This window comes from Saccopteryx bilineata, chromosome 10 (genome assembly GCF_036850765.1).
Source record: "Saccopteryx bilineata isolate mSacBil1 chromosome 10, mSacBil1_pri_phased_curated, whole genome shotgun sequence".
Classification (NCBI taxonomy): domain Eukaryota; kingdom Metazoa; phylum Chordata; class Mammalia; order Chiroptera; family Emballonuridae; genus Saccopteryx; species Saccopteryx bilineata.
The window spans coordinates 18003442-18016783 of NC_089499.1; the positions used below are offsets into that span (position 1 = coordinate 18003442).

Below are 13342 nucleotides of genomic sequence, written 5' to 3' on the forward strand. Positions count from 1 at the left end.
TCATTCCGCGAGCTACAAAGTGAAGCCAGTCCCCTTCTTTCAGACTGAACTTCTCCCAGAGGCTGGGGAAGCGTTTTATCCCTTAAAGTTTTTAGAAGCCTCACTGTCATGCAGATCGAGGGTGACCACATTCTCGTAAAACAAACAGCAAAAGCGATGAATTGTTGTTCTTTCATCCTTTCCTAACCAGTATTTTGGGTTTGTGCTGTACCGAACGACACTTCCTGAAGACTGCAGCGACCCAACCCCCCTCTCTTCACCGCTTCGTGGAGTCCACGACCGGGCCTATGTCTCTGTGGATGGGGTAAGGATCGCCCCTGAACTGTGTGTATCTGCCCCACGGGGCGGGTGTGGGTCTGCACTCGGTGACACAACATTCAAGTCCTTCGCCCACCTCTCCAGACGCAGGCTCTGCCCCCTCCTCTTGTTGTCCCTTAGCTGTACCCCTTACTAGCTGGCATGGCCTCCCCCACGTTCCGTCTGCCCAGAACCACCCCGGACCCATCTTAGCCTGGATGGCCATGCTCAAGACCCCGCCTTCTCCAACACCTTCCTGGTCTCCCCAATCCAAGGCCGTCCTCTCTGACTGACCACCACATGTCACCCAATGTCTTCTTTGCCTCCTTGAAGACAGGGTCCGTTTCGTACATGCCAGAGTGGTGACTCATTGATGAGAAATTATATTCCAGAGGATTATTCATGATAATTCTAGCTCAAACCCACGGAGAACGTAGTTTCATAACGAAGTAAAGGTACCTGTTGGGATTTCCCTTTGTCTCCCTGAAATGTTCATGTGAAAGAAAGAACACAGGAAAAGTTGTCCGGAAATTTTACATGAAAATATTACCATTTCATCGTCATCAGCAGCTTCCTTTTCAGTGGGAGCAAGTTTCTAAGCCATGATGTGGATACTGATGGCGACTGTCTCTTGGATTTCAGTTCAGGGGTCGTGTTAATGAATTACGATCAGCAGCAATTTTTTTTAATCTCATCTTTTTAACTATTAGGAATATGTTGCTGCTAAAATGCCTGCTGTTCTCGTTCATTCCATTATATAATGTTGGTGGTTCGTGCATCATATCGGGCATTTTGAGGTGACTCTGCTCCACCTAACTCTCTGATTTTTATCTCGTTTATCTGATTCCGTCTCTGTTCGCCATGTTGTTCAGAAGCTACTTTTTTTGTGACTGCCTTCTGTGCTAGAACACGAAGAGTTTCCCGTGACACGAACCCTGCCCTAGGATTTTGGGCTTCCATTCCCTGTCTATTAAAAAGAGACACAAAACAAACCATTGCAGAGCAGAGGAAACCAGAGGCAGATTAAGGTCGGTTGAGGCCCCGGGTGCAGAAGAAAATATTGGGCCCCTTAAAAAAGAGAGAGAGAGAAAGAGAGAGAGAGAGACAGGGAAAATAAAAATACATGTTAACCATGTTTTTTGTTTTTTTTTTTTTTTTTTTTCCATTTTTCTGAAGCTGGAAACAGGGAGAGACAGTCAGACAGACTCCCGCATGCGCCCGACCGGGATCCACCCGGCACGCCCACCAGGGGCGACGCTCTGCCCACCAGGGGGCGATGCTCTGCCCATCCTGGGCGTCGCCATATTGCGACCAGAGCCACTCTAGCGCCTGAGGCAGAGGCCACAGAGCCATCCCCAGCGCCCGGGCCATCTTTGCTCCAATGGAGCCTTGGCTGCGGGAGGGGAAGAGAGAGACAGAGAGGAAAGCGCGGCAGAGGGGTGGAGAAGCAAATGGGCGCTTCTCCTGTGTGCCCTGGCCGGGAATCGAACCCGGGTCCTCCGCACGCTAGGCCGACGCTCTACCGCTGAGCCAACCGGCCAGGGCGTTAACCATGTTTTTAAATAAATAAAAAATATTCTATACTATTCATGTTAAAATTGCACATAGGAAACCAAACTTGGTGTCATTAAAAAAAAAGGTGTCAAGTTGGGGTTTTGCGGGGCCCTTCTGAAGTCGGGGCCCAGGGTGCGCGCCCGGTGCGCCCGCTGTGCAATCCGCCTCTGGAGGAAACCAGTCTAGACCTTGCCATGCACAGAGCTGCGTCTAGCGACTTTCTCGTGTAGAAAGCGGCGATCGGAGAAAGCTGTCCCCCTTGCCTGGTGACCTGAATTAAGGGGCCATCGAAGCATTTCCTCCCCAGTCTGGTGCCGCTTCAAGGCAGGAAAATGAGTGCCGGATTCACTGAGCCAGCTGCCTCTCGGCTGGCCTTCTCCCCTTAGGTAATTCTCACTTGGCATTGAACCCACAGGTCCCCCAGGGAATCCTTGACCGAGACTTTGAGGTCACTCTGAACATCACCGGGAGAGCTGGGGCCACTCTGGACCTTCTGGTGGAGAACATGGGACGCGTGAACTATGGCCAGTTTATCAATGATCGTAAGGTAGGACCAGCCTCGCTGTTCAAAGGTTGGCGGCACTGCGCCTGAGCCGTCCCAGAAAGCTGTTGTCATTCTGTTTAAAAACGCTCATGCACACATTCTTTCCCTCCAACCCTGTTACCATAGGAGCAGTTCTTTTTTGCATTTTTCTGAAGCTGGAAACAGGGAGAGACAGTCAGACAGACTCCCGCATGTGCCCGACCGGGATCCACCCGGCACGCCCACCAGGGGGCGACGCTCTGCCCACCAGGGGGCGATGCTCTGCCCATCCTGGGTGTCGCCATGTTGCGACCAGAGCCACTCTAGCGCCTGGGGCAGAGGCCACAGAGCCATCCCCAGCGCCCGGGCCATCTTTGCTCCAATGGAGCCTTGGCTGCGGGAGGGGAAGAGAGAGACAGAGAGGAAGGCGCGGCAGAGGGGTGGAGAAGCAAATGGGCGCTTCTCCTATGTGCCCTGGCCGGGAATCAAACCCGGGTCCTCCGCACGCTAGGCCGACGCTCTACCGCTGAGCCAACCGGCCAGGGCCATAGGAGCAGTTCTTAAAAGCACACACACACACTTTGTGACATTTGACGAGCGAACCTACCCTGATTTGTAACGCAACCTGGAAGGTGGCTCTTTTGAAGACCCGTTTTCCTCTGCCGGGGATGAGAAAGTTGAGCTTTGCAGACAGAGCGCTTCCCTTGTGTCTGAGTTTAGTCACCCAGTAGAAAGAGAACAGAAGAGGGAAACCCCTCCACTGTGCCTTTCCTTTGCTTATAAAACCCACCTTGCCCTCAGAAGGCACTCATTCCCGTGCCAACAAGGCCAGCTTGGCATTCGGTCTGCTGTTTTCTGGGTGTGGTCAATCCCCGACAAACTGGCACCGTACAAAGCCTCAGTGCACTGCTCACTTCTGTCGGTTACTCTTTGCCCAGGAGTCTAATCCAAATATGTTTTTCTCGCACATATTATTAGAGCCTTACTCAATAGACATTTGTTTAGTGCATACTCTGTGCACGGTGCTCCGTGACGTGCTTCGGGGGATGCAGAGATGTTGAGATCGCTCCCTGGCCACCTCACCTTCTGCTGGAGGAGAGAAGGCCTGCACTGGAGTATGGCACCTCCCGGTGCAGGGCGGGACAGGGGCTGGGGCTATGTCCTGACCCTCTGCATGGCAGCCCAGAGGGAAGGCGAGTACAGCCTCAGGGAGCAGCCATCCTGCCTGGCTTACAGAAACCAGCCACGCTGACGAATGGAGGGAATGGGACACTTGTGTAGTCTCTGGATCTCCAGTTCCCAGCAAAGAGCCTGGCACACAGCTACCTGGTTAATGTTTATTGAATCACTATATGGCAGTTGAGACATGCTCTTGAGGGATGCCCTGAGATAAAATTGGGATCTCAGGAGGAATGGAGGTGTTCTTTTTTTTTTTTTTTTTTTGTATTTTTCTGAAGCTGGAAACGGGGAGAGACAGACAGACTCCCGCATGCACCCGACCGGGATCCACCTGGCACGCCCACCAGGGGGTGACGCTCTGCCCTCTGGGGCTTCGCTCTGTTGCGACCAGAGCCACTCCAGCGCCTGGGGTAGAGGCCAAGGAGCCATCCCCAGCGCCTGGGCCATCTTTGCTCCAATGGAGCCTCACTGTGGGAGGGGAAGAGAGAGACAGAGAGGAAGGAGAGGGGGAGGGGTGGAGAAGCAGATGGGCGCTTCTCCTGTGTGCCCTGGCCGGGAATCGAACCCAGGACTTATTCACACCAGGACGATGCTCCACCACTGAGCCAAACGGCCAGGGCCGAGGTGTTCTCCCACAAAGAAGGCCAAGAAAGGGAAGTTAGAGGAGCCGTGAGCAGAGGCTTGGATGTGGTGGCCAGTGCCGTGGACACCTGCCCTTTCAGGACAAACAGAGCCACTTCAGAATACACATCTGACAGTTCACCACCATCGTCACTGCCCCCGATAGGCCTTCACAGACCCAGTGTCCCCTTAGCCGCGGTATGCACTTTCCACAGTTTCAGTTACCCACAGTCAGCCATGGTCTGAACCTATTACATGGACAGTTCCAGAAACCATTCTAGTTTTAAACTGCATGCTGTTCTGATTAGTGGGATGAAATCTCGGGCCATCCCGCTCCGTCCTGCTTGGAAGCTGCGTCATCTCCCTGTCCAGAATCTCCACTGTACACCCTACGGCTTGTCTCTTAGTCACTCAGTGGCCATCTCAGTTGCCAAATCAACTGTTGCTGTATCACAGTGCTTGTGTTCAGTAGCCCTCGTGTTACATAACAGTGGCCCCAAAGCACAAGAGCAGTGATGCTGATGATTTGAATATGCCAAAGAAAAGCTATAAAGCGCTTCCTTTAAGTGGAAAGGTATGTGTGTGTAGGACAAAGCACAGTATAGATGGGGTTTGGTACTACCCTCAGTTTCAGGCATCCACCGGGGGTCTCGGAACAAATGCCCCACAGGGAAGGGGGGGACTACTGTGTCCAAGTATTCTCGTATGTATTATCTCGTCCAGTCCTCACAGCAGGCGAACGGACTCAGGTGTGTTCATTCTTGTGAGTGCGCTGAGGAGCTCAAGGGCAAGACTTGCTTGCTCTGGGTTACATGTCGTGGGCAGAGTCTGTCCCCTCCCTCCACGTGCAGTGAGATGAATGTCCTTTTGCAATCTTCAGATTCCTTCTTCTCTCCCGTCCCAGCAATGGCTCTGGAGGCTCGGGGTTAAACGCTCAAGCGGCTCGGCCCCCTCACTGGGAGGCAGGACTCTGGGCCTTCCCTGGGGACAGCCCAGCCTGCGAAGGAAAGAGAAAGCTGTGGTTTGGGAATCGCACTGCTTCCCGGGGAGATGTGACTCTTCCTAGGCCAGATCTGCGCCACTTGGATGGACACGCTGTTTGACTTCCGTTTCTGTTGGTGTTTCCTGTCCCAGGTTGCTTCTCCCAGGAATTCAAGGCCGGAACACAGAAGCGCTTAAAAAGCCTTTTCCTTCCCGCCCCAGCTCATTGCCCTGTTTCTCCTTTGCAGGGTCTGATCTCTAACCTGACCCTCAACTCCAGTGTCCTCACGGACTGGACGATCTTCCCGCTGGACATTGAGGACGCGGTGCGCCACCTGGAGGGCTGGCATGGTGATGACAGAAGCTGCCGCGGCGAAGCCTGCGCCCACAGCCCATCGAACTACACACTCCCGACCTTTTACGTGGGGAATTTCTCCATTCCCACTGGCATCCCAGACTTGCCCCAGGACACCTTCATCCAGTTTCCTGGATGGACCAAGGTACATGTCTTCCTAGAAAGTCTTTGAACTCAGGCCTCGAACACCTGGTTTTGAGTGTTTGAGAAAGAATCAAAAAGAGCTGCTACTTAAATGCCGCGCGACAGTTTGGGGAGTGGAAGATGTCGTGCGTTAGGTTACCCACCCCTCGGAAGGGGGGCCATGGCAGATCTTCAGGGATTCAGTGGCCAGCTTGGGGGTGGCACCATCTAAACCATTTTCACTGCCTGACAACTTCCTTAGTGAAGGACAGCTTTTCTGCTCCCTCTAAGAAAATGTATAGCCCCTTTAAATACTGATTTTGAGGGCTACTTTCTCTTTATAATGAGGGAAATCTGGCCCAGGCAATGGGATGAATTTGTGGGAGAGCCTGTTTTCCTTTCATTCGAGCCTAACTTCATATTACCATAACACCCCGCCTTCACACAGCCTCATGCCCGGGGCACCCCCTTTGTCTACTCTTGGCCATTTTACAGCATGGTCTCTCTCCGTGGTTCTTTGAAGACACGTGCTTAGAGGGGGAAATGGTGAGTGTGAGGAAGGGCGTGAGTGTATGAAACACAGAGAAAAGGGAGTGTGGTTCAAAGAAGAGGCTAGAAAGTGGGTGGGGACCAGATTAGAATAGACCAATTAAATCACATTATTAAAGTTTTGTCTTTGTGTTGAGGTGATAAGCCTCTCTGGCTGCAGTCTGCAGAATGGGTTAAGTGAGCGTATGTGTGAATTCAGGGAAACTGTCTAGGAGGTTGGATCATAGTCTCCTGGAGAGACTGGGATGGTGGTAGTCAAGGTGGAGATGACATCAACTATTTGAGAAATGTTTGAAATGAAGTCAATAAGCCGTAATGATGGATTGGATAGGAGAGTTTCAAGGGAAGGGCCTATCCCAGATGACTCTTAGGTTCCAGACTTGCAACCAGATAGATGGTACCATTGACTGAAAGAAGAAATTTCAGAAGAGGACTTGGGTTGGGGCAGCGAGGTCATGAGTTTGGAATTGGACATATTGAGCTTGAGAAGCCTTCGAGAACAGCTCTGAGAAGATGCTGGAGGAGGGCTGTTGGATCTAAGGGTTAGGAGTTCCGAGGAGGGGTCTGGGATGGAAATGTAATGTACGTACAAGATCGTTTGCATATATGGGTGGTCATTGAAGATACGGGGGATAGATGAGGTCCTCTAAAAAGAGAGGCTACAGAAGGAGAAGAGAGGATCTGAGGCTGATCTTTGAAAGACACAAACATGACAGAGAGTGAGGAGAAGAGACCAAAGAAGTAGGAGGAAATCCGGCATTTCCGCTACTGAGAGGACAAGTGAAATGAAGACGGAAACATTTTTGATGGGTTTAGCATCAAGGAAGTCCCTGGGACCCTCGGTGAGGGCTATGCCGGTGGACTGAAGCATCTGCAAACCAAATTGCTTGCTCTTGAGAAGTGCAGGGTAAGGAAATGAACACATGGACATAACTGGATACTTGGATATAAGCATTCTTTTTGAAAAGTTTGACGCTGAAAAAGAAAAAACATCTTCCTAGCTAGAAGAGAACAGGGCAAAAGAGGCACATGGAGTGTGTTCAATAAATGCCTTGTTGTATTTTTTGCTTTTTAAGTATTTGTGGAAATATATTTTCATTATTGTTGGAATACCTTCTGATAGCTCCTATTATCTCTTCTTTGAGCCATAGGTTATTTAGAGGTGTGTTGTTTTATTTTCATATATTTGTAGGAGATTTTTAGCATATTTTATTTTTATTAATTTCTCATTTAATTCCTCTGTGGAAGTTCTAGAAGAAGGAGAAAAATCTTTATGACCCTAGGTTAGGCAAACACTTCTTAGATTTGATACCTAAAGCATGATCCATAAAGAGGAAAATTAATAAATCAGATAGCATTGAAATTTAGAATGTTTTCTCTTCAAAAGAAACCAATAAGAAAATAAAATTCCAAGCTATAGACCAAGAGAAAATATTTTCAAATCATATTTTTAACAAAGGACTTGTATCTAGAATAGGAAGACAAAAAAAAAAATGGGCAAAGGACTGGAATAGACATTTCAGCAAAGAAGGTATACAAATGGCTTGTAAGTACATGAAAAGATGCGTAACGGTCAACAACATTTATCATTAGGGAATTGCAAGTCAAAATCACAATGAAATACTACTTCACACCCACTAGAACAGTGGTTCTCAACCTTTCTAATGCCGTGACCCCGCAATACAGTTCCTCATATTGCAGTGACTCCAAACCAAAAAATAATTTTGGTGGCTACTTCATAACTGTAATTTTGCCACAGTTATGATTTGGAATGTAAATACCTGATATGTATTATGTATTTTCCGATGGCTTTAGGCGACCTCGCTGGGGTCGCGACCCACAGGTTGAGAACCACTGCACTAGAATGACTATAATAATAAAAGACGGACAATCACAAATGTTGGCAAGGATTATGGAGAAACGGGAACCCTCTGACATTGCTGTGGGAATGTAAAATGATACAAACCCTCTGGAACACAATCTGACAGTTTCCTCCAGTGTTGGACTTAGAATTACCACTGGATTCAACAACGCCACTCCTTAGTATATTGTCGAGAGAAATGAAAACATGTCCACCCAAAGACCTAAGTGTCCATATTCACAGCAGCATTATTTGTAATAACCCCAAACCAAAAATAATTCAAATGTTCATCAACTAATAAATGAATGAATGGATAAGTAAAATGTAGTGTATGCATACAATGGAATGGTATTCCACTGTAAAAAGCAAAAAGGCTACTGATACATGCTACATCATGGATAAACCTGAAAAACATTACGCTAAGTAAAATAAGCTAGACACAAAAGACCACATATTATATGAGTCCATTTCTGTGAAATATTCAGAAGAGGCAAATCTGTAGAGACAACACGTAGACTGATGGTTGCCAGGGACTGATGGTATGAATGGAGAATGACTGCGTAGGTGTGGAGTGTGTTTGGGGGGTGATGGAATGTTCCAAAGTTAAATTATAGTGACGGTTCCATAATCTTCTTAGATTTATTGAGACCTGATTTATGACCCAGCATATGGTATATCTTGGTGAGCACAGCTCTGGAATTTTAAGCTCTGATATCCGCTCTCTGGCCACATGTTTCTATGCCCCTAAGCTCTCATGCCTCCCAAGCCCGCTCATGGATCTCACGGATGACCGGAAGCTTCCTGCCGTTATATCTGCAGTCCCTTCCTAGCCAGCCCAGACATCACCACTGTTCTTTGTTTAAGAGCCGTCAATCCACTGACCCCCTCGCCCTTCTCCTCTGTCTGCTCGTTCGTCCTCCATCTTGAGTGGGTCTCCCATTGGCCTGTGCTCGTTCACCAGCAACTGACGAGTGCTGGGGGCCCTCTCCAGTGCACTTAGCAGGGCCAAGATCCTCTCCCTGTCTCCAGCCCCTGGAGGACCTCAGCTTCCCCAGGAGTCCCCGTTCTGTCCTTCCCCTCTTCCTCAGCTGGCCTCTCTAACCTTCACCATTCTCCTTAGGTCACCTTGTCCTTCCTGCCACGTCCTCCGGCTGAGGACTCACCCTTCGTGACTGCTATCAGGTGTGACTCCTTTGTTCCCTCAGCTTCCTGTCAGACTTATCTCTGTGCCTCCACCCTCACTTCCTGCCCAGTGGCCCCTAAGAGGAAGTCTGAGCTCTGAATCCCCTCCCCACCTTCTTCCTCAGGCCAAGATATCTGTTCTCATACTTCTTTCTCCTGCATTTGTCAACCTTTCCATCGTGTCTACCAAGTCCTGTGTCACAGCCAAGAAGTGATACCTGGGGTGGGTGTCTAGGAGCTAAAAGCAGAGGAGAGCCCTCCCAGAGGTTCCCACTCTCACTGTAGGCTCGTTCTTGTTCCCTTGCTTTCTCTCCCCACCCCTCCTTTCTTCCCCCACCCCCATCACCCTCTTGGTGTTTGTTCTGCTCTGTCTTAGACTTCCCTTATTCATGCTTTTCCATTCCCTCACTCTGCCCACCGGGCCATCACATATTCATATGTCAAGACTGGCATCACTCCTCAATGAAACCTCCCTAGACCCTCGGTCCCAGAGAGGATTGGCCCCGCCTCCTCTGAGCCTCTCTGTGCCCCGCCTGGGCTCAGCACCATGACGCCTCATCGCATTCAGGTCGACACGTCGGTTTCGGCCAATGGGGCATATGCTTCATGAGGGGAAATTATTAAAGCACCGAGCTTATTCCCCGTCCTGCCCTCCTCCTGGGCCGGGGTGCTCTGCCCATGCTCTCAGGTGAACAGGTGCACGAACGCCGTGCTGCTGACCCCTGGGAAGACAGCGACTGGGAGTGGTGAGGGGTTTTGCTGGGCGCTATGGATTCAAGGCCAAGGCAGAGGAGAAGATCATTGCTCACCAAGTGCTGTTAGCCTAGTGCCTGAGAGACAGAACTTTCCAGAGGTGCAAAGCAGAAAGAGAACATACCTGTTACCAGGACGCTCAGAAGTGCCGGGTGGGGCCCTGGCCGGTTGGCTCAGCGGTAGAGCATCGGCCTGGCGTGCGGGGGACCCGGGTTCGATTCCCAGCCAGGGCACATAGGAGAAGCGCCCATTTGCTTCTCCACCCCCCCCCTTCCTCTCTGTCTCTCTCTTCCCCTCCCACAGCCAAGGCTCCATTGGAGCAAAGATGGCCCGGGCGCTGAGGATGGCTCCTTGGCCTCTGCCCCAGGCGCTAGAGTGGCTCTGGTCGCAGCAGAGTGACGCCCCGGAGGGGCAGAGCATCGCCCCCTGGTGGGCAGAGCGTCGCCCCTGGTGGGCGTGCCAGGTGGATCCCGGTCGGGCGCATGTGGGAGTCTGTCTGACTGTCTCTCCCCATTTCCAGCTTCAGAAAAATACAAAAAAAAAAAAAAAAAAAAAAGTGCCAGGTGGCTCAAACAGAGCTTGACACAGACCTGAGGGATGGAACACCCCTCATCAGAATCAGAGGGAGGTTTGTCAGGGAAGGAATTTCAGGTAGTAGAAGCAAGAGTGGACATGTGAGAGCAAGGGATGTTTTGGAGGTCAGAGGGGGTTCACCTTGGCCAGGTCATAAAGCTGTCACACCCAAGAGTTAAAGACCCAGGCATCTGCACATCTCTGCAGAGACACTATCTCCATAATCATCAGGAGTGGCATATGTGGTAGGATGTTGTATCATTATCTCCAGTTTGCAGATGGGCAGATAGAGGCTCAGAGGGCTGGGTATCATATGAGGAGGCATGGACATAGGTGGGGGAATGGCTCCCTGAGCCCCAGGCCCATCTGACTGGAAGGCCCAGTGAAAAGGCAAAAAGGCAGGCAGCACTGAAGATGGCCATGGAGGCCAATGAGGAGCTTGTGCTAATGATGTAGGCAGGGCTCTTGACTTACCTCATCAGTCTGATGAGCGGTCTGCACCTTCATGCTTGAAAAGTACATATCCAACCTGACCAGGCAGTGGCGCAGTGGATAGAGCGTCGGACTGGGATACGAAAGGACCCAGGTTCAAGACCCCAGAGTTGCCAGCTTGAGCGTGGGCTCATCTGGCTTGGGCAAAAAAAGCTCACTAGTGTGGACCCAAGGTCACTGGCTAGAGCAGGGGGTTGCTCAGTCTGCTGAAGGCCCACGGTCATGGCACATATGAGAAAGCAATCAATGAACAACTATGGTGTCGCAACGAAAAACTGATGATTGATGCTTCTCATCTCTCTCCGTTCCTGTCTGTCTGTCCCTATCTATCTCTCTGTCCCTGTAAAAAAAAAAAAAAAAAAAAAAAAAAAGGACATATCCACACAATGTCTGTGAATGTGCCAGAGGGTTCAGAACCCTGAAAAGACATCGAATCCATACGTCCACCTAAGAACTGGTCCATAAATGGTCACACCAGCATTATCCAAAATTGCCAAAAGGTAGAAAAACCCAAATGTCCATCAACTGATGAATGAATAGACAGCATGTAGCATGTGCCTGTAATGGACTATCATTCAGCAGTAAAAAGAAGGAAGTACTAATACATGGTAGGACATGGATGAACTTTGAACACATGTTAATGGAAAGAAGCCAGTCAGAAACCATTCATCTGGTTTGATTCCATTTATGTGAAATGTCCCAGAATTGGCAAATCTGTGGACACAGGAAGATTAGTGGTTGCCTAGAGCAGGGAGAGGGGAGGAGAGTGTTGGGGGGGGCATGGGGAATCACTGTGAAAAGGGTGCAGGGTATCTTTTTTGGAGTGATGAAAATAATCTAAAATTGATTGTGGTGACAGTTGCATAACTATGTAGTATACTAAAGACCACTGAGTTATAAAGTTTCAATGAGGGAATTGAATGGAAGTGAATTATATATCTCAACAAAGCTTTACGTACACACACATGCCCGTCAGCAAGATGTGTGGCCCTGGGTTGCGTAGGTCTGCAGATGAGAGGACGTGCCTATCTCATACACACAACAGCGTCTGTGTTTTCTGGGGATCAGTGGTCCCTGGTGCTGAAGACTGCCCCAGCCAGCTCCGGGGGTCCTGAATGATCAGCATCCACAGAACAGACAGATCCTTCCCCCGCAGGTGTCTGATTTCTGAGTTTTGGGAGAAGGAGCACTTTGGCAGTTGTGGGGGCAGGGACAGACTGAATGGCCCTCGGGTGGCCCCGTCAGGACTCCTGTCTCCAGCCTCCTGGGTGATGCTATTCTATTCACTCGCTGTAAACAAACGACTTTGATTTAGCGAATGAAGTCACTGGTACGAACGATGATGCAGCAGATAAACAGAATCACTTCTGACCACTTTGGCTTTGCTTGAGTCAGATGTGGCTTTCTGGTTAGTTGCCTGAATGTGAGCTGGGAAGGCAGTGGGAAATCAAGCCTGTTTTGCTGTATCCGAGGGACACGGAGCTCTGGTCTGACCACACCCTCCCTAAGAGAGCAGTGCCCCGACTGTGTCCTGCCAATGCAGTGACACTTGTACTGTCTCTCCTGCCTTCAGGTGGCTGTGGATGAACCTCTATGAATCTCCTCTGCAGCTCTCCTGCATTGTTTTAGCCACTTGTAGGTTTGGGTATATATCAGAGCATGTTCCACCTTTCCTCGACCAGAACCAGGCTTTGAAAAGCTAAGAATCAACATATATAGAATACTGACTGAAAGCAGTTTTATTTTTTTTATTTATTTTTTTATTTTTTTGTATTTTTCCAAAGCTGGAAACGGGGTGGCAGTCAGACAGACTCCCGCATGCGCCCGACCGGGATCCACCCGGCATGCCCACCAGGGGGTGATGCTCTGCCCATCTTGGGACGTTGCTCTGCCACAATCAGAGCCATTCTAGCGCCTGAGGCAGAGGCCACAGAGCCATCCTCAGCACCCGGGCAAACTTTGCTCCAGTGGAGCCTCGGCTGCAGGAGGGGAAGAGAGAGACAGAGGAAGGAGAGGGGGAAGGGTGGAGAAGCAGGTGGGCGCTTCTCCTGTGTGCCCTGGCCAGGAATCGAACCTGGGACTCCTGCACGCCAGGCCGACGCTCTACCACTGAGCCAACCGGCCAGGGCCAGTTTTATTTTTTAAAGGCAAACATGACCTCTTTCAAGACATAAAAAAATCACAAGATAAAAATTTAGGACGAAAGACTGACAAAAATCCCTTTGTCACTGGTCCTATCCTGAGGTTGGGTCACCCAAAAGGCCAAATGATTAGAGGGTTGGAAATTTCAGCTCCACCC

At 50.0% G+C, this 13342-nt stretch overlaps 1 protein-coding gene across 1 annotated transcript in view; it reads left to right on the top strand.

The window, feature by feature from the left end:
• The window catches only part of GLB1 (galactosidase beta 1), a 92272-nt gene that overhangs the window by 67922 nt on the left and 11008 nt on the right, over positions 1-13342 (top strand). The window contains exons 13-15 of the mRNA XM_066246102.1: positions 191-304; positions 2267-2398; positions 5404-5655. Of these exons, the coding sequence (XP_066102199.1) occupies positions 191-304; positions 2267-2398; positions 5404-5655 (498 nt within the window). The remainder of the gene's footprint in view (positions 1-190; positions 305-2266; positions 2399-5403; positions 5656-13342) is intronic.